We start from the raw sequence: 18,475 nt of genomic DNA, 5'->3' as shown, positions 1-18,475 counted from the left end.
ACAAGTCATTCATATTCAGGATGAACAGACACAGGTTTTTAATAACAAATCGTGTTTATTAAGATGCAGGCTTGTTCAGGCCACCTTAGCAGGTTTTGACATACGTAACTTAAAGTGCAAACTTTTGTCAATCGCTTTTTGCTGCCACAGTGACTGCGTTGGTCCCAGGGTGGTGAAGTATATATAAAAAAAGAGTTAAAACTTAAATACAACACTCTGGTTTGAGGGAAAATGAAGCATCGACAGAAACTGATATCACTTTCCCATCTTAGAGGAACGACATACAGATGGCTTTAAGGTTTACAACCAGACATTAATCCCGAAGGTCTCAGTTTGGCGCCTCCATCCTTCGTGAGGCCATCATGGCCCTCTTGATTTGCTCAAACGAGACAAACATGACCACGTTCCAGGATCCCAGTCTGAGAAACGAGGGCATAAACCTGTGGAAGAAGAACGGAACCTCAGGAATGGAGCCAGGAATATTTCAGTGCCACTGTAAAAAAATAATTCACACCTCCTGAATGTTTCCACCTTGGGTCACGTTAGAACGGTTTAATCAGGACTTTATGCAATAAACCAACAGAAAATAGTGCATCGTTAAGAAAAGGAAGGAACATGATCCGTGTATTTCTGTCTTTCATAAATAATCACCTGAATCAATACTTTGTAAAACCATGTTTAGCTGCAAATACAGCTGCTGATCTTATGAGGTATGTCACTCCGGGATTCCCTGTTTGCAAAAAAAGCTCAAACTCAGACGTGTTGCCAGGTTAACAATTACGCTTGGATCTGGACTTTGACTAGGCCGCTTTAGCACACGAATATCCTTCCACTGTAGCTTTGGCTCTACGTCTTGGCCGTGAACAGCTTGGAGAGTTAACCTCCTTAGTATAATAATAATAATTGAACTTTATTCATCTCACAATAGAGAAATTCACTCCTGCATCTTAACCCATCACCCTTGGGGAGCAGTGGGCTGCCACTGTGCGGTGCCTGGGGAGCAATCTAGGGTTAAGGGTCTTGCTCAGGGACCCAGAGTCAAGGCTGTGGGGATTGAACCGGGTACTTGGAACCTTCTCAGAACGCAAACACACTGCTCTAACCACTAGGCCACCACTCCCCTCCTCTGATATAACTTTCCTATCTTAGAGGAACAACATACAGATGGTGCAGCCACCGCCACATTTCACATCGGGGTTGCAGACATCAGCTGATTTCACAGTGTTCGACTAAATGGTGCTGAATACAAATGCATGTCACACATTTTAAGGGTTTTGTTTAAAAAAAAAATTGAAAACCAAATAATTTTCTTTGCACATTTGGGGTGTAGACAATATGACTACTCTTGCAGGACCGGCTGTGTTCTGCAAACAGAGCCGGCGTGTTGCGTGGGGTCTGATGTGGCCGGGACCGACTCACCCTTTGTAAAACGCAGTCGGTCCCTCTTTGGTCATCATGGTCCAGGCGCAGTTGATGGCGCTGCGGTACTGGCCCGGCGGAGAGTTCATGTATCTGGTCTTCACCACGTCTACCGGGGAGGCGATGACGGTGGTGACGAAGCCCGCTCCGAACGCGGACACAAAGTGGCACGGCAGATTATCTGCGCAGAGATGAAGGAAGAATGCGGTCAACACCGGGAGGCGTTCAGGCCTGCGTCAGCAGTTTGTGTAATCTGAATGGAGCGAGGAGGATGGTTATAATAAATCCCACATTAACTACAGTGTTTACAGCTCTGTGGGGGGGGGGGATTACAACATGTTCTGTCCTGGGACCGTTATCAGCTGCAGAGGTGAGTGGGTGTGGGAGTTTTGTCCAATCGGGAATCCCCTCTGCGTTTAAAAAAAGACTTGAGTAGGGATGTTATAGGTTATTGAAAGGTGTGATCAAACCACGCTCCTATCTCATGAGATAAAAAAAAATGTTTTGTTTGCGAAACACTATTAGAAAAAATAATCAGTATTGATAGAAGGTATTTTTATAGCATTTAAACCCCCTTTCAAATAGCATTTTTACAGCACGTTTTAGGCATCCGCAAACAATTTTCTGCAAGTCAAAATCAACATTTTACATACGGGACGTCGTTTTTCTCAGGTAAACTCTGAAATAGCTTGTCGTGATGTAAATACTGAAAGCTCTTGTTGACTTTACAGATATTTGCTTTTTGGTTTTCAAATTTAAATCAGCGACGTCGTGCAGCAGTTTACAATTTTTTTTATCGTGTCGGGTTCTGTGGAGAGAGTACTACTAGTCAGTGTTTTACCTGCAGCTGAAAAGTCTACAAAACCTTAAATATGGGAAGACAGTAGGGGGACAGTTGTGTTATTGGTGCTCTGTGGGTTACTTAATTGGCCCATGTTAAATGCAGAGTTAGGTTTGATACAGGTAGAAATAGGGCTGGACGATAATTCAATAACAATATATATCGATCGATAGACGTATGGTTCATTATAAAAAACAGGGGTCAATAAAAAGTTCAATAAAAGAACAGTGCATTTTAGCCTATCATGTAGATTAATACTACAGTACTTGTATCCTCCCAACCAATCACAAACCCAGGAAAGCTCCATCAACCTTCAGAGAGTTCAGAGAGCACATGTTCTTTTTTTCTTTTTTAACACTTACAGTTTTCCTAAAAAGTTGGTTGAATAAAGGGTTGTGTTTGAATCCATTTATTTAAAAATAGGTAATCAAGCAACAGCATAAATGGCCAGGGCTGCATTTAAAATGTATATTTTACATTTTTTAGATAATTATCGATATCGATCAATATGATTTCTATTTTATCAATATGCTTTTTTTCAATATTGTCCAGCCCTAGGTAGAAATAAAAAACTGGGAGCCATACGGTTATGGGTATATGATAACAGGATGTCAATTTGAAATTATTTTTCCAATGCCTATTTGAGACCCATCTAATAATGTTCTTATGTGAAATAATGTACCATTCATAATATCTGATCTGGATTTATACTAAACAGAGAGGGCATGGGAGTTATCTGCTGCAGGTAAGATATTGACAGCTTGTAACCTTTTAACAGAACCTCACTTCTTCAGTAACAGACAGAACATTGATGTCTGAAATGAAAAATGTGGCCAGTCAAAGTGCGGTTTTAATATTACGTGCTGTTCTGGAGGTGGACAGCATCTAATAATCAAAGACTTATAAAGAATGATGTTTTAAATCTGAGGCATTAAGTGTTGAGAGGATGAACGACCTACTCATTTGCTGAAAGGACTTTTTTCAACCTTTTTTAAATCTGCCTCATTATTATATTACACATTAGCTTGCCATAGTTCCCCAGCCCGGGGACTCTTACCTGTCAGTAGATTGTGTCTGAGAATGGCCTCTTTGATCAGGTCGTAGGTGACCAGTTCTGTGCAGTTCACCAGCGCGTTTCTTGTGATGTTGGGTAATGTTCCTGGAGAACACACACACGCTCAATAGTGTTATCATCGGTCCTGGTGGACCTTGTCCCCGCCTGACGTGGGAAGCTCTCCCCTCACCTTTCCACAGGCCCCGTAAGCCCTCATTGAGGAATATTTGCCTGTAGGCCTGCATGGTGCCGTTGTAGCGCCGAGCGACGCCGTTCAGGTTCATCTGAGCCTGGAATCGAACCTTGACCACATCCGTGGGTTGTGCGAACGACACGGCCATGGCGCCCGTTGTGCAGCCCGCCAGGATCCGTATCAGCACGCCTGGATCTGCAGAGGACGAGTTTGTAGTTAATCAGGCATGTGGGTGGGCTCAGCTGCTTTTTTATTGGGGTTTTACGTGCAGAATTCGTTAGAAAGGAAGACGAAGGATGAACGACACCTTGATGCTGCAGGAAGGCCGCAATTAGAGAAGCATCAGATACCTTTCACTAAACTCGTCTCTATTGTTGTGATTAATAGTGAATGCGATTTTTCTCCTGCAGCTTGTATGAAGCACCCAGAAAAGATGCACAATCTAGAACGGCCCGTCTCCGTCTTTCCCGTCAGGCAGGACTTACTTTCTTTGCCGCCAGTGTAGAAGTTTTTCACGTTGTCATAGAGGCCGATCCTGATGGAGGCGAAGCACAGCTGCCTCTGCAGCCCAGCCACCAGCCCGTTATACAGGGACCTGGGCCCCTCCGTTCGCACCATGGTGCTGATGGTCCCAAACACCCCTCTGTAGCGGATGCCTTCCACCGCTTGCTTCTCCCCTTGGATCTGAGGAGTAGTAGACATTTTTATGGAGGATAAATCCACTCAGAGGTGCAAACATCCCAATGAGTTCCCCTTTTTAGTTACACTATACGGCCCGCGGGCCGGGTCCGGCCCGCCGAACAATTTAGTCCGGCCCTGTGGCTAAATGCATTATCATTATAAAAAAAAATATTTTTTTTTTTTTTTTTTTTTTTTTTTTTCTCCAGTGTCCTGTTTGGCAATGTGGCAATAAGATGCCACAAAGAGCTCATCAGATTTGACTTTCACAAGTGGACAAGATAAAAGGAAGAGAATGATAAAACATAAAATTAAAAAAAACATGTATTTTGTTTAATTGAAAATATGCAGTTCCTATATTGTCCACTGTGTTTTAATTAGCAGATTAAGCTTCAGGTGTGGAAAAATTCAAATCATTTCTTAATTTTTATCTTGTTTGATGTATTTTGTCATGCAGGACTGTGTTTTTAAGTTCCAAAAAATGTGAATACATGTTTTTCAACATTGTATAATCACTGTGATCAGTTCTTATGCATAATGCACAAGTAAATGTTTAACTGAATAAAAGTATTGTTGAAATTGCACATACTTTTCTTAAAAACGCTGAGGTTATTCATAATTTATTGTGTAAAAGTGAAATTAACTTAATATAAAAATGAACAAGTCCATATTTATTAGTTCTATTTAATCTTGCAATGAGTTAACTTGTGTGGCCCTCTTGAGATCAGATTAAGCTGAATGCGGCCCCTAAACCAAAATGAGTTTGACACCCCTGCAATAGACGTAAGCTGGTGGTTACGATCAGAGCCGAGTGCGTTCCTACTAACGAGGACGTACCTGTAGTCTGACTTTGGCTGTGTCCAGAGGAAACGTGACGATGTCAGCAATGCAGGCCGCTGCTCCGGCGCTCGCCATCTTCACCCCGAGAGGAGGAGGCACGTCTGAGGGTTTGAATCCCACCATGTTTCCTGCCTCTATGGACCGGTACGCATCAACACAGACTTAAGGTGAGTTTCCATGAAGTCAGAGTAGGACGATTTTATCACAATAAATTTATTGATAATAATAATTATATCGATATATGAGCAAGATGAAAGCCTCTGAAAGCCCAAGAATGGTGCAACAGATGCCTGCACAAACTAATGGCTGTTATTTTGCCATGTTTATCAAAGTTCTTCAATATAACATTTTAGATATATTTGCTTTAAAAAATAAAAATCATAAAACAATACAATACAAATGCTGCAATCATATCACCGTTATTGAGTAAAGTTATATCACGATATATATTGATATTGAATTATTGTCCACCCCTAAGTCGGGGTAGGCTGAAGTCTCAGTTACACACTTACATTGTTTAAGTGATAATTAAAAGGTCTTTTTTTTTCTTTTTTTTTTTGGTCCTTGGATGTTACCAGGCAGGGTTTGAAGGACCAGATGGTAATCCTGGAAGGTGCCCCTCTAGCACAGAAAGGGAAGAGGCACCTCTCGCTCTTCCTTTATATATCTGCCGGCTGGCTTTTTATGGCAGCGTCACTAGAGGCGTCGCTGTGTACCTGTGTGTGCCCGGGTTCAATCAAAGTCCACTCACTGTGGGATAATCAGTGTTCCTCGCTGGGCAGACGCCTTTCATGAAAAACAACAGAAATAACTTCAGCTGTGAGGGAAAAATAAACGTGATTTCTAACAGTCTGGTGACACAACCTACCACTTTAAAGTGTTTTTTATGCTGCCTTTAACTATATATTAACACTATTTACATGTCTGCGTTTGGTCTAGTGGGTACAAATTTGTGTCAGCAGATTTCCTACATCTCCATCTGTCATAAATGTACAGTAATAGGTAATTATTTACTGCGGGAACAGGCGTCTGCCTTGAACATGGCTGATATCGGAGCGCTATCTGATGATTTTTCTGGGGGCTGGTCTGGGCTGTCAGCCAATGACGGCGCAGCCATGCAAACAGCAGCGTTACGCACCCATCAGTTCTGCAGACTTTACTGGGATTTGCCATTTGACGCTAAGTTTTGGTAGCTGTGTTACTCTGAATGTGTCCCTCGATTCATCCACAGTTCCTGGTCTTTGTTCAGTTTGTTTGTGTCAAATCAAACGTGAGGAATCATAGATGTGAGCGGTGACGCGCATCGCTGACCGAAGTTCACTCCAGAGAAGATAAGACCTTGGAAATCACATCGTGTTTGGCCTCACTGCAGCTGAGTCTGTTATATAATAATAAACGCATCCCATACACACCGCTTTGCAAAAGTATTCATACCCCGTAAACATTTCATTTTATTTTTTTCATGTTTCGCCCACAAACTTAAATTCAATTCAATTTTATTTATATAGTGCCAATTGTGATTTTATTTTTAAAGGAAATTCTTCATAGCCCTCACTGCTCCCAACGAACTCAGTAAGTTGTTCACATCCCTGCTGTTAATTGCACTTTTTTTCTATTTTTTATTTGCAGATAAATCTATTGTTGTTCTGTATGCACAGCTAATCGTGCACATTTTGCACATTTTCAGGTCAGGAATGCAATTTTTTAAAACAGCCTGTTGCCTTCAGCCGTCCATCTATCCATCCATCCTCTGCACCTGCTTAACCTGAGCTTGGTGTCTATCTCCAGCGGTCATTGAGTGAGTGGCAGGTACACCACGGACAGGTTGTTGGTCCATCACAGGACAAGCAACCACTCACATACCCAGGGGCAATCTGGAAAAACCAATATGGTGGGCGGGAGCCGGAGTACCCGGAGAGAACCCATGCATGTGCAGGTAGAACATGAAAACTGCATGCAGACCAGGATTCAAACCCAGGACCTTGTTTCTGCACTGCAAAAACTAAAGTAAAAATAATTAAAATTGTCTTAAAATTAGTGTATCTGTCCTTGATTTGAGCAGGTAAATAAGATGTTCTGCCAATGGAATAAGAGTTTTGCACTTAAAATAGGAACAACTCATCTCCATCATCTTATTTCAAGTGCAGGATGTCAAATTATCTTATTTTAGGGGTCAAAAATACTCATTCCATTGGCAGATAATATTATTTACCTGCTCAAATCTAGGACAGAAACACACATTTTAAGAACATTTTATTTATCTCTAGATCCGTTTTTGCAGTGTGCAAGCCCACCACGTTAGCAACTGTTCCACCCTGCAGTAAACAGCGTCCACCTGATGGCAATTTAGCCTCAGATTGAATGCAGCTGTTCTGTTTCTGCCCTCAGATGTTTGCTGTAGAACATTAGGGCTCAAACTGCATCATGGAGACCAAGGAACCCAGCGGACAGGTCAGGGAGGAAGTGGTGGAGAAGTTTAAAGCAGCGTCAGGCTCTTAATCAATGTCCCAAGCTTAGAAAACCTCACAAAGTTCTGTCTAAACGTGAAAAGATTACTGTAGACCAATATTAAACTATTCAGTCCACATGTGTGGTGGAAAACATCGAGCTGAGAACACCGTCTCCGGCTGTGAAACATACCGGCAGCATCCAGGGATGTTTTCCTTCAGGACAGACGGGGACAATGAAAGGAGCTAAACACAGGACAAAGTTGGAAGAAACACTGGTAAAATAATAATATTAATACATTTTATTTAAAAGGCGCCTTTCTGGACACTCAAGGTCACCGTACAAAAAATAGATAAAAACACATCAATGTCAGAAACAAAGGACGCCCTCCGGAGGTCACAAAGATCTTACAGTCCGGAAATAAATCCACCCGGGAATCTGCGGCGACACTAGAAAACCAGCGTTTGTTTTTTGTTTTTTTTCTCTGTGTGTGGTGAGTGGGGCACAAGGGAGGGATGGGGTGAATGAGTTTTTTTTTTTCAGGTATGGGTGTGGTCCGCTCCCTCTCCCAAGAACATCTCAAGTCTCCGATAGGTGCGGAGCCCATCCCCCCACGTCCTGCCCTCCTCCACTTCGTTGGCGGGCGCCTTGGCCCCCTGGCGCATTGGTTGGCTTCGGGTTTGGGGCGGGCTCCTGGGCGTGCGCCGGCCCACCCCCGGCGGCCTCTTCGCGGGGCCTGGCCCCCCGGGGGGCGGCCGGGGCCCTCGTCGCGGGGGAGGGGCGCCCCTGGGGCCTCTGGCCCTCAGGGCCCATGGCCGGGACCACTTCAGCGGGGCTAGCTGCCGGCGGAGCCCACGGGCTCGTCTCCGCGGCTCTTGAGGGCGTCGGCATTGCGGTGGCTGGGGGATTTCCTCGGGGTCGTCTCTGCTCCTTCCTTGGGGGGGGGGGGGGGGGTTGCAGATATCCTGTGTCGGCCCCTCCTGGACGACCTGCTTTAGGGACCCCTTTGGGAGTCCGGGGTTACGGGTCCCCTGACGCCTGCCTCTGTGCTCGGGGAAGGTGGGTCTTCGGTTCTCCACAATCACTATCAAGCTATTTCTGGATAATCTTCACCTAAACTAGTGCACTTTCACATCTCCCACTGGTGCTGGGTCCCAGGTATTAAGTGTTCACTTATATACAGTAATCTTATAATTTATTTATTTATGTTCTTTCACTTTCTTTTTTCAAATATCACATTACACATGTCAGCTTACATAATAATATATATGATTTAGCAATGGCATCTAGGTGTTATTAGAGTGTATCTGTTGCTTTATGTCTGTTGGTTGTGCTGTTCTTTTTGTGTCTCTTTCCAGGTGATGGAGCAGACAGAGGACATTTTATCATTCTCTCCCTTTTATCTCCTCTTTCTTTCACCTCTACTCTTTTTTTTCTTTTCTTTCACTTTTTGTTCTTCCTTTACTCTCCCATTGTCATGTCCATATAATTTGAAATTCTCCTTGCAGGAATCATAATAAAGCTATTTACAAGCATAAATCAAGTGGAGCACTATGGCGAAAGCTGTTTGCTCCACTTGTAAAAGCAAAATCTGTCGAGCTCTATCTGGCATTGAGATATCAATTCCTATTGCCATATTGCTAGACAGGACACTGGGGAGAAAAAAAAAACAAAAACAAAAAAAAAAACCCAGCGTTCACAGATTATCTCCATCTAATCTAAGTTTGAGCTGAAGTTTTAGTCTAGAGATCTGCTAAGGTGTCAGAGACGTACCAAAAAAGAGTCAACGTGGTCGTTGCAACTAAAGGTGGTTCTACAAAGTGTTACAAATAACAAACACACACCACACTTTACAGATCTTTATTTGTGACAAGATGTTGGTCTGGTGCATCAAATCCTAATACAACACATTGAAGCTTCTGGTTGTCATGTGAAAACCAGCAACATACAGCAGGAAGAAAATTAAAAACGTGGTTTATTAATGCACATCAATAAACCTTCATTTACAGGTTTAAATTTAGGTTTAAATAAGAGTCCTGGTGCATTCTTGTTTTTAAATCAGGTGAGACAGTTTGTGGGTCTGGCCATTTTTGTTACGCTGTTTATGTCTCGACTTGTTTTATTGCCTGAATTAACTGGTAGAAATTGGAAACAAAAACAACAGCTGCAGCTCTGTGGTGTCAGACGTCCAACCCTGCTTATGGGAAACCAAAATAATATGTAACCTAGCAAAAAAAGATCCTAAAATAATGCCTTTATTTGTGTCAACCCATCACTTTATGATGTGAGGGGAAAACAGTCCCCCTGAATTTCCCCATTGTAGCACAATAAAGGTATTTCTTATCTTTTCTTAAGTCCTCGTTTTATGGGAGAAGAGACGTAAAGACTCGCATAATAAATCTCGTTTTTCATGAAATCTCACACAAACTTGAACTCTTTGCACTGGATAGATTAATATTTTATAGCTCTGCCAGGAGTCTGATAAAGGCTCGTTTTAATCAGCCAATAGGCTTTTGGTTTGGTATCTAGCTGAGCTGTGATTGGACGCCCGTGACCACAGCCCCCATATGTTTGGACATTAGAGGCAGGCAGTGAGTGGAAATGACCCATGTCTGTTTTTCTTCTTCTCTGTTGTGCCAGTGGAAAAAAAAAACACATCCGAAATGAACTTTATGATTCTTAAACTCACTCCAGAATATTTATTGCAACATTTGACACATTTTAACTCCAATGACTCATTTGGCCAGAATCACAACTTTTTTTTTTCTTAATTTAAACAAATTTCTACAATCATTCTCTCTTGAATTCTTAGAAGTGTCACGTTTCTCTAAATGTATTGATTTCACTTTTATAAATCTGTGGACTTTGCAGCGTTAACTCAGGCGCCAGTCTGTGCCAGATTGAACTACCTGTGGCACTGAAACAACACGCGCATCCATCCAGGTTTTGTTTGCAGAGTGAAGGAACAAGCAGTAAAGCTGGCTGTGCGAAACGCTCCAGATCTTAAAGGGAAAGTGGATTTTTTTTTTTAAAGTTGAGGGTGTCTTCAGCAGTCATTGGGCAAGAGGTGCGGTAACCCTGGATAGGTCGAACAGAACCAGGTCAAAACAATAACAATGAACTGGTCTATAAAGGCAGGGCATGGCTCTTCCTTAGCAATCCCCCTGCCCCCCGGGTGTGTATGCATGGCTGAATTAGCCTTAGTGATATTAGGAAAGACTGTTAGTGTCTGTATGGTTTAGTAAAATGTACAACTGTGTGTCATCTGTGTAAAAATTGTAATATAAACTCTGAATAAGCTTACAAAGAAAATATATCAATGGAGGTTCGAGGAGGGGTGGCTGGGGTGTGAAGATGGTCTTAAGAGACCAGCACGCTACTGAAGTCAATGGGACATCAGCTAGAATCCTTAACACCGGAGTCTCTGGAGCCCGATTTGTGGTAACCAGTTGTAAAGATGGACCTCATAAATCTGTGTTTATCCCTCTGACCTGGGAACTCTTTCGGATCTCCAATGAGCAGCAGAAGACTTACTAGGATGTGTTGGTTTTCCTCTTGGAAATTTGACATCTATGACCCAATTTCATACAAGTGGAAGAGAAGAAACAAACTGATCTAAATCTCCAAGGGTGTGAATAACGGAGGTGTGAGTTCTTCCAGCAGATGGCAGTGACGCATCACGTACTGCAAACTCTGACAAAGTGAGTAAAAATCTAAAGGCAGCACTGGGAATTAATGACACTGATTTTAATTAGATGAGTGATATACACAATGCACCAGAATCCAGAGCAGCAACATCTGGTCAAACAAATGTTTATATATATGTATATACACGCACGCACACATACAGAAGTTGAAAAAATACAATAAAAATCCATGTAAAAATGCACAGAGAAAAAAAAAAAAGAAATCATGCATGGGTGGACAAAAATATAATAATAAAAAAAAAAAGGCAAGCAGAGATGGCCCACAACATATTGTAAATGAAGGCGACGAGGGCTCTTAGACGTATTTTAGTGTAATAATACTGACAGAAACTCTTGTCCAGCTTAAACAGAAATGTTCTAGAAGTTGATTGTATTCTTTTTCTAGGTAGTTATTGTACAGGTTGGTTTCTGTTTTGTCAATACAAAACAAAGAAAATAAATTCTCTGCTAAAGTGACGGACTGCATTAAAGTGAACCGGAGTGTTTTCACGACAAGACATTAAAAAAAAAATGGTTTCCCATCAGATCTCTGTTTTCTACATCTCTATAAAGAAATAGCAGCAATCAGAATTGCAACTAAAGGAAGCAACAGGTTGACCAGATGTGAGAAGTGACGATACGCACTGGAGAATATTAATAATCGACGTTTGAACTGTACTGTACAGAGCTGTGCAAAAGTTTTGAGTCACCCCTTCATTTCTTGATTATTTAGCTTCCAAGGAGCTGAAATCTTTTTGCCGTTTCAACTTCCAGAAACCTGGAAAAGCCGTCAAGCGAGAGCAGTTTAAAGTTTACAAGCTCTAACCGCTTCAAAGCAAAGTACAGAGGTGGTTTTGAACTTTTTTTGAACAACACTACACGTGTGGACATTTAGATCTACACAGCCTAGTAGTAGATATATTAGATTATTACCACTTATGCATATTGTCTTATAAAAGGTACAGCTGCTATTTGTACACACCGATTTCATCTGAGCAAACCATGAGTGAAGTCTTCTCTTGACAAGACAGGATCTGTTGGTTTATATAATTGGTTTTAAATTCCTGGTAAAATGCATCATTAGACGCAGTTTTGGTCACATTCTTTCAAATAAACACAATTTCCACTATAATCCTAAAAAAACAAAAAAAAAAAAGTCACTGAAATCCTCCAGAACCACTTCAGTCATTCAGCCAGAGAGAGAGATCTCATAGTCACTTGTGGAGAGCAGCGGGCGCCCGACTTTTCGCACGTTCTTGGCATTGGTGACGCGTGACGCCAGGTCCGCCGGCTTCTCAAAGTAGCGCACCAGGGCCTGCTCGGTGAGGACGGAGGCCAGGAACTGCTCGAAGGTGATGGCCCAGTCCTTGTCGATGCTGGTGCTGTGGGGCAGCCGCTTGTCGCCGGGATGGCTCCGCCGCTCGCTCTCCGGTCGCCTGCCGTCGTCGCTGCGCACCAGAACCGTGTCGTCGGCGATGTCTTCGCACTGCAGCTTCTCGTCCAACTCGTGGGAGCCGGCGCTGAGCACGGAGTAGGACGACATCGACGTGTCGTCTTTGGTTTCGTCGTCGGAGATGAGCATGGCGGACGACGTCCCCGTCTCTTTGGGGGACGAGTCTTCCAGCTTGATGTCCTGCATGGGCGCCAGCTCCTCAGCCGCTTCCTGTCGTTTATCCTCCTCGCAGGGGCTCGACTTGTCCTCCTCAGCCGCGGGGATGAACACGTCCCCGAGATCCGCGGCGTCCCGAGCGCATTTCAGATCCGATAAGTCTCTGCGGCACAACTTGGGCTCAGGCTTCTCCTCCTCGCTGGTATCCTTCCTGCTGCAGGAGGTAAAAAGCTTCCCCACTTCCCCCATTTCCAGCAGCAGGCTGGTGACGGTGGCGGTGGCGTGATAGAGGTCCTGCTCTGCCACATCCTCGCTGAACATGCTGTAAAGGGTCTTACAGAGCTCGATGAACTGGCTCTGAAAGACAGAAAGAGCGAGAGGGTGACTGGTTGCCCGCGGACCCGCTCCACACGCCGACCCGTGTCCGGAACCAAGTCCTACCTGGTTCAGCTTTGGGAGGTCCTTTGTGCTTTCTCGTTTAGGCTTCGTCTCCTCGTTCCACAGTTTCAGGTAATGACGGTAATCCGGAGTGCTCAGTTTCTTCACTGTGAGACAGACAGAAGGCAAAGGCAAAGGCAAATTTATTTATATAGCACAATTCAGTACAAGACAATACAAAGTGCTTTACATGATTAAGATATACCAAAATAATAAAATGTAGATAGAAAATAGAATAAAAGCAAGTAGGGATAGAATGTAGTAACAAAAAAAGAACATTAAAAACAGTAAAACTGTTTAACTAGAACAGTCAAAGGCAATTTTAAACAGATGTGTTTTTAATCTTGATTTAAAAGAACTCAGGCTTTCCGCACTTTTACAGTTTTCTGGAAGTTTGTTCCAGATAAGCGGAGCATAGGAACTAAATGCTGCTTCTCCATGTTTAGTTCTGGTTCTAGGTATGTGGAGTAGACTGGAGCCAGAAGACCTTAGTGGTCTGGAGGGTTGATGCCCTGATAACAAGTCTGTGATATATTTAGGTGCTAAGCCATTTAAGGATTTATAGACTAACAGAAGTATTTTAAAGTCTATTCTCTGAGATACAGGGAGCCAGTGTAAGGACTTTAGAACTGGGGTTATGTGCTCTACTTTCTTAGTCGTAGTGAGGACGCGGTGAGAAGAATCTCCTACATAAATCAATGTTTCCATAAACACACTTAAATTAAAAGTTTGGGTTTCAGTTTTTCATAGTTTGATAGCTCAAACCTGTCGTTTCAAACGGCATATTTAAAAAAAAAAAACAGACGTTTGGGCTAAATGCTAGAAAGAGACATTTTGATTAGGTTTTATTTAAAGAAACATACATTTTCTTTGAGTTTGAACTGCACGACTTGGGTCAAACATTTTGAGTTTCTCTCGGTTTGCTGGTGGAACCAGGCCTGCAGGTCGCCTTTTCAGCTCTGCCCACAACGTTTCTATTTGACTGAGATCTGGGTTTTGAGATGACGCGCATGGCTTTGTTGTCCTTTATTGGTTTTGTAACTGGCTCGGCAGTCTGCTTTGGGTGTCGTCTCTATGGAAAACCCATTAGTCCCCGAGCAAAGCACCCCACGTTATGACGCTGCCTCCGCTGTAGTTGGGATAATCTGCCCCTTTTTCCTCAAAACGTAAAAATTATCATTATGACCAAACAGTTCAATGTTATTTTTAGCAGAAAAAAAAAAAAAAAAAAAAACTTTGCTATGATTTAAGGACAGTGGACAAAAAAAAAGTTGAGTTCTCCTGTCCACGTGTGTTTTTGTTGTTTTATTCTCTAAAGAACAAATGGTAAATTTCACTTTGACCGTACAAAATTGATACTCTGCCCTCCTTTCAAAAAACATGTATTTTATATAAAACAATTGTACCATCTTACGGAGAAAAGTATAATACAGCTGTTGGAGTACGTGTCCTTCTCTGAAAAGCATTGAACATTTTTGGTTCCTCCTGACCGTTAACATGCCTAACTATCGCTCCTTTGCTCTCTTATTGCAATCCTGTGCTGCATGGACCAAGGGGTTTGGTTCTAGGGATAATAAGTTGACAAAGAATAAAACTTTTGGTTGTAAGTCAAAGATATGCAATAAACACGGATCTGTCAGAAACAAATCATGGCTAAAAATATCATCCGTCTAAAAAGTGAAACAAAGCTTGTTTCACAAAATGTGAAAATTCAAATTCAAAATGATCGCCTGGCCATGTTGGGCTGAACCTCCAAAGCTCTACACCCAATCTCTGAGTGAATGCAAGGCGTTACAGAAACGTTAGCCGACTTTATCAAACAACAAGTCGGTCATTCAGCATGCAGAGGTGAGTTAATCGTTCACTCTCAGAGGTTTTGTCTGCACTGATAAGGATTAAGTCTGCATGAGTGACGTTTTTAGGTTATTACTTGCAGTGGAGCCTATGTGCAGATACTAGAGCGCCCAAATCACAACACCAATCGTCGTGCTGGCCGGGTTTACCTGGAGATCAAGTCTCATATGCCGCAGCATCAGGTGTGCAGCAAGACAAGCATGGACCATAAGGCAGCTTATCTTCACACAAGCGAACCCCAAGCATCAGTGGGACGGGGGTAAAGGTTTACACTTTATTAAGCAACGTTTCTTATATTGCATGATTGCTCAACCAGACTGTTTTCTTTGCAAACGCCGCTCACCTTTCTCGGTCTTGAACGTAACTCTGACGAAGCCGTCGTCCTTATCGCCTCTGCCTTTTGAATCACGACCTGACAAGATAAAAAGGTCATTTTTTTTTTTATATACAGAAACATAAACCCAAACTGGAGACAGCTCACTTATCCACTTCTGGGATTTATTACTACATGAATTGAGCACCAAGTATTTTTCTGCCGTTTGAACATCGCCGTAACCAGACCGACATGACGTGTGGCATTTCTGTTTGACTTATGTCCAATTATGTTACGTTTAACTTATGATCCAATTTGAACCAATTAAAAAATATCAGGCAGACAAAGGGTGACAATTAATGTGGTGTGAATTAAAGCTGAAAACATCTGCTGGAGACGGTTTTTAAGGTCTTACACGTTCTACAATGTCCTTCATTTCACCAATACTTACTGCACAATGTGCCAAAATATCATGTACATTGCCTTGAATAATCACTGATATATAAAATGTATCACAATACAACCATGAGGCTCAATAATCTGAAAAGCATGACATGCAGTGGCATTCAGCACCTTGTAGATACCCTGAACCCAGCATGCCTAAGAGAAACATGGTGGTGGCACCATCATGCTGTGGGATGGTAGGTGGGGGCGGACATGATTTGAAGATGAGTGGGGCTAAACGGCACACGCATGTGTTAAAATGGCCCAGTCAAAGTCTAGACCTAAATCTGGGACTCCATGGCAAAACCCAAACATTGATACTCACACTTTGACTGACCTTTTTTTGCAATAACAATGGGTAAAATATCGGTCTGTAAAGGTTCAAAGCTGGGACCCCAAAAGACAAGAAGCTGTAGCTGCAGCCAGAGGTGCTTCACAAAGTATTGACCTAAGGAAGCCGGCGAAATTATGCAACGCTCGGTTTAACAGCTTTGTGATAGTTATTTGACAAAATGTAGAAAAGTTCGGTGGGAATGAGTGTAGCTGCATCTTGGAAATAGAAAACTGACTGAAAAAGCAGCTCCACTATAAAGAAAAACTAAAACACCTTCAGGAAAAACAAGTTTTTTTTTTAGTTGTCCGACTTTTGATCAGGGGTGGAGGGCTTGCCGATTTCCTCTGTCCTCCATATCGACTCCTCAAACCTGCACAAAGTTGCTCCTCTGCTGATGCTTTAATCAGTCTGTAAGACTTGGTGTTTGTGGTTGCATGGTTGACACTGCTGCATCCTTCATATGCAAATCACAGCGCCGCAAAATCCGATTTTACTCACTAAAGGCGCGATAAAAATCTCCAGTCCTCGTTGTAAATCTCTATCTGGATCTACTCTGACTCACACTGAAAATAAACATACAGGCAATACGAAGAAGTGATTCGTTAGGTTTGATCTTACCGATGGACGTTTCTGGAGTGATGTCTTCAAAGAAGTACTGAGTGGCTTCAAAGGCCGAGTCGGGCTCCTCTTGCTCGTGAGTGATCTCTGAGTGGAAGAATAATTATAGTTTAACCATCACAAAATATATTTTCTTATAAAGGACAAAGAAGGATTTATTGCTGTAACAAAGTAAAGACGTTTTAAGGCTGACATTTTAGGTTTAAGGGGGCTCAAAAAGTATTTAACATATAAAAAAAAAGCTGAATCTGTGCAGGTAACAATGCGGTTCCACCGGTTTGACGTATTGTTGGTTCCTGCACTGCATAAACCACATTAGAAATAAGTAAAAGTTTCTTGAAATTAGTGTATTTGTCCTTAATTTGAGCAGGTAAATAAGATGATGTGCCAATGGAATGAGTATTTTTACACCTAAAATAAGATAATTAGGTAAACTACACTTGAAAAAACGATGATGGAGATGAGTTGCCCCTTTAAGTGCTTATTAAATTTATTCCATTGGCAGATCTTGTAAACTTGCTGCTCAAGTCAAGGACAAATACACTAATTTCAAGAAAACCTTACTTATTTTTAGTCATGTTTTTGTAGTGTGGTTGTCCAGGACGTTCGTCTGTCTGCAGACACACTCACCAGGTAACACGTGCATCTTGTAGAGGAGCTTCAGCTTCTCTGTCAGATCGCCGTGACACAGAACACCTACAAAAACAAACCGAAGAGTTCAGACCAGACCAGACCAGACCAGACCAGCCAGCGCCAGCGCTATCTTTGGGAGAGAAGGTCAGTGCCGACGCCCGTCCCCGCTTACCCAGGCCGCTGATGAAGTCCCGGAAGTTGATGAGAGAGTCTCCGTTTTCGTCGAGCAGACGGAAGAAGCGCAGCGCGAGCGGGTCCGAGTGGGCCCCGTTGGCCCAGGGGAACAGCAGGGCGAACAGGCCCTTAAACTGCTCCACGTCGATGCGGTACTGCTCCAGGTAGGGCAGGCTGGGGTCGTGGCGCTCTGTGGGATTGCTGCTGCCGCCCCAGTAGCAGCTGGTCAGGTGCTCGGCCTGAAGCAGGAAGCAGAAGAGACGGGGAAAGACTTAACGGGACAAAACACCGAGTTTAGCGCCGGCTGCAGTTTAGCAGCGCAGTCGGTCTGTTGGTTTGGTGCAAAAACCTCAAGATCAAATGTTAGACTCGTTTTAGATTTGTGGGACTGTTTTCCAGTTTTTGGAAAGCTTTATAACTGCAGATAATTATTTTAGCGGTTACAGATTTCTTGGTCGAGGCTCCATCCTTGGCTCCCTTTTGTTTTTAATTTTCATGCTGCCGCTTGGAGCCGTCATAAACTCAGCGGCAGCTCTCCTTCCACTGCCACGCAGATGATCTATAGGTCTACTGTCCCTAAACACAGGAACGCTCTCAGTTCTCTACTGGATAACATTACTGCTGTCAAACCAGAATATTTTATTTTTAAACAAACATACTATTTTATTTGGCAGCAGCTCCATTTAAGATGACTTTTAGGAGTTAGAATTGTAAAACTTAAATTGACTGTTTTTTTCCTCAACTGCAGCGCAGTGTAACTTTTCGCCACTAGGGGCGCTAGACTTGTAGCTTCCAGGTTTAGCGCCGCTGCCAACCCTGCACTGGCGCAAAATTAAACAAAATTATTGTTTTGGAATCTGATAGCAGACCACTTTGGACCAGCAGATTGAGAAGACATG

The 18,475-nt window shown here is 42.8% G+C and overlaps 2 protein-coding genes across 2 annotated transcripts in view; both read right to left on the bottom strand.

Moving 5' to 3' along the window:
• Window positions 1-33: 33 nt before the first annotated feature.
• Window positions 34-5,658, bottom strand: ucp1 (uncoupling protein 1). Its single transcript, XM_012862869.3, has 7 exons — window positions 5,538-5,658; window positions 5,023-5,159; window positions 3,993-4,191; window positions 3,505-3,702; window positions 3,318-3,419; window positions 1,420-1,600; window positions 34-440 (listed from the first exon to the last, which is right to left on the bottom strand). Exons 2-7 carry the CDS (start codon window positions 5,146-5,148, stop codon window positions 329-331), a joined length of 918 nt encoding a protein of 305 aa, XP_012718323.2. The 5' UTR covers window positions 5,149-5,159; window positions 5,538-5,658; the 3' UTR covers window positions 34-328.
• A 5,541-nt stretch (window positions 5,659-11,199) lies between these two features.
• Window positions 11,200-18,475, bottom strand: part of tbc1d9 (TBC1 domain family, member 9 (with GRAM domain)) — a 30,973-nt gene continuing 23,697 nt past the window's right edge. Inside the window, exons 16-21 of the mRNA XM_012862867.3 lie at window positions 17,575-17,815; window positions 17,400-17,465; window positions 16,770-16,856; window positions 15,404-15,472; window positions 13,210-13,313; window positions 11,200-13,125 (exon numbers count right to left, since the gene is read on the bottom strand). Coding sequence (XP_012718321.2) covers window positions 12,349-13,125; window positions 13,210-13,313; window positions 15,404-15,472; window positions 16,770-16,856; window positions 17,400-17,465; window positions 17,575-17,815 — 1,344 coding nt within the window. The 3' untranslated portion in view covers window positions 11,200-12,348. The remainder of the gene's footprint in view (window positions 13,126-13,209; window positions 13,314-15,403; window positions 15,473-16,769; window positions 16,857-17,399; window positions 17,466-17,574; window positions 17,816-18,475) is intronic.

Source organism: Fundulus heteroclitus, chromosome 5, assembly GCF_011125445.2.
Source record: "Fundulus heteroclitus isolate FHET01 chromosome 5, MU-UCD_Fhet_4.1, whole genome shotgun sequence".
In the NCBI taxonomy this organism is placed as follows: Eukaryota; Metazoa; Chordata; class Actinopteri; order Cyprinodontiformes; family Fundulidae; genus Fundulus; species Fundulus heteroclitus.
This window is presented reverse-complemented; position numbering and strand designations above follow the sequence as displayed.

Coding starts and splice junctions, on each gene's coding strand:
- ucp1 (XM_012862869.3), bottom strand. CDS start 5,148: ATGGTGGGATTCAAACCCTCAGACGTGCCTCCTCCTCTCGGGGTGAAG. Junction 3,703..3,992: donor CTACACTGGCGGCAAAGAAA/GTAAGTCCTGCC, acceptor CGTCCTCTGCAG/ATCCAGGCGTGCTGATACGG. Junction 3,420..3,504: donor CTTACGGGGCCTGTGGAAAG/GTGAGGGGAGAG, acceptor TGTGTTCTCCAG/GAACATTACCCAACATCACA.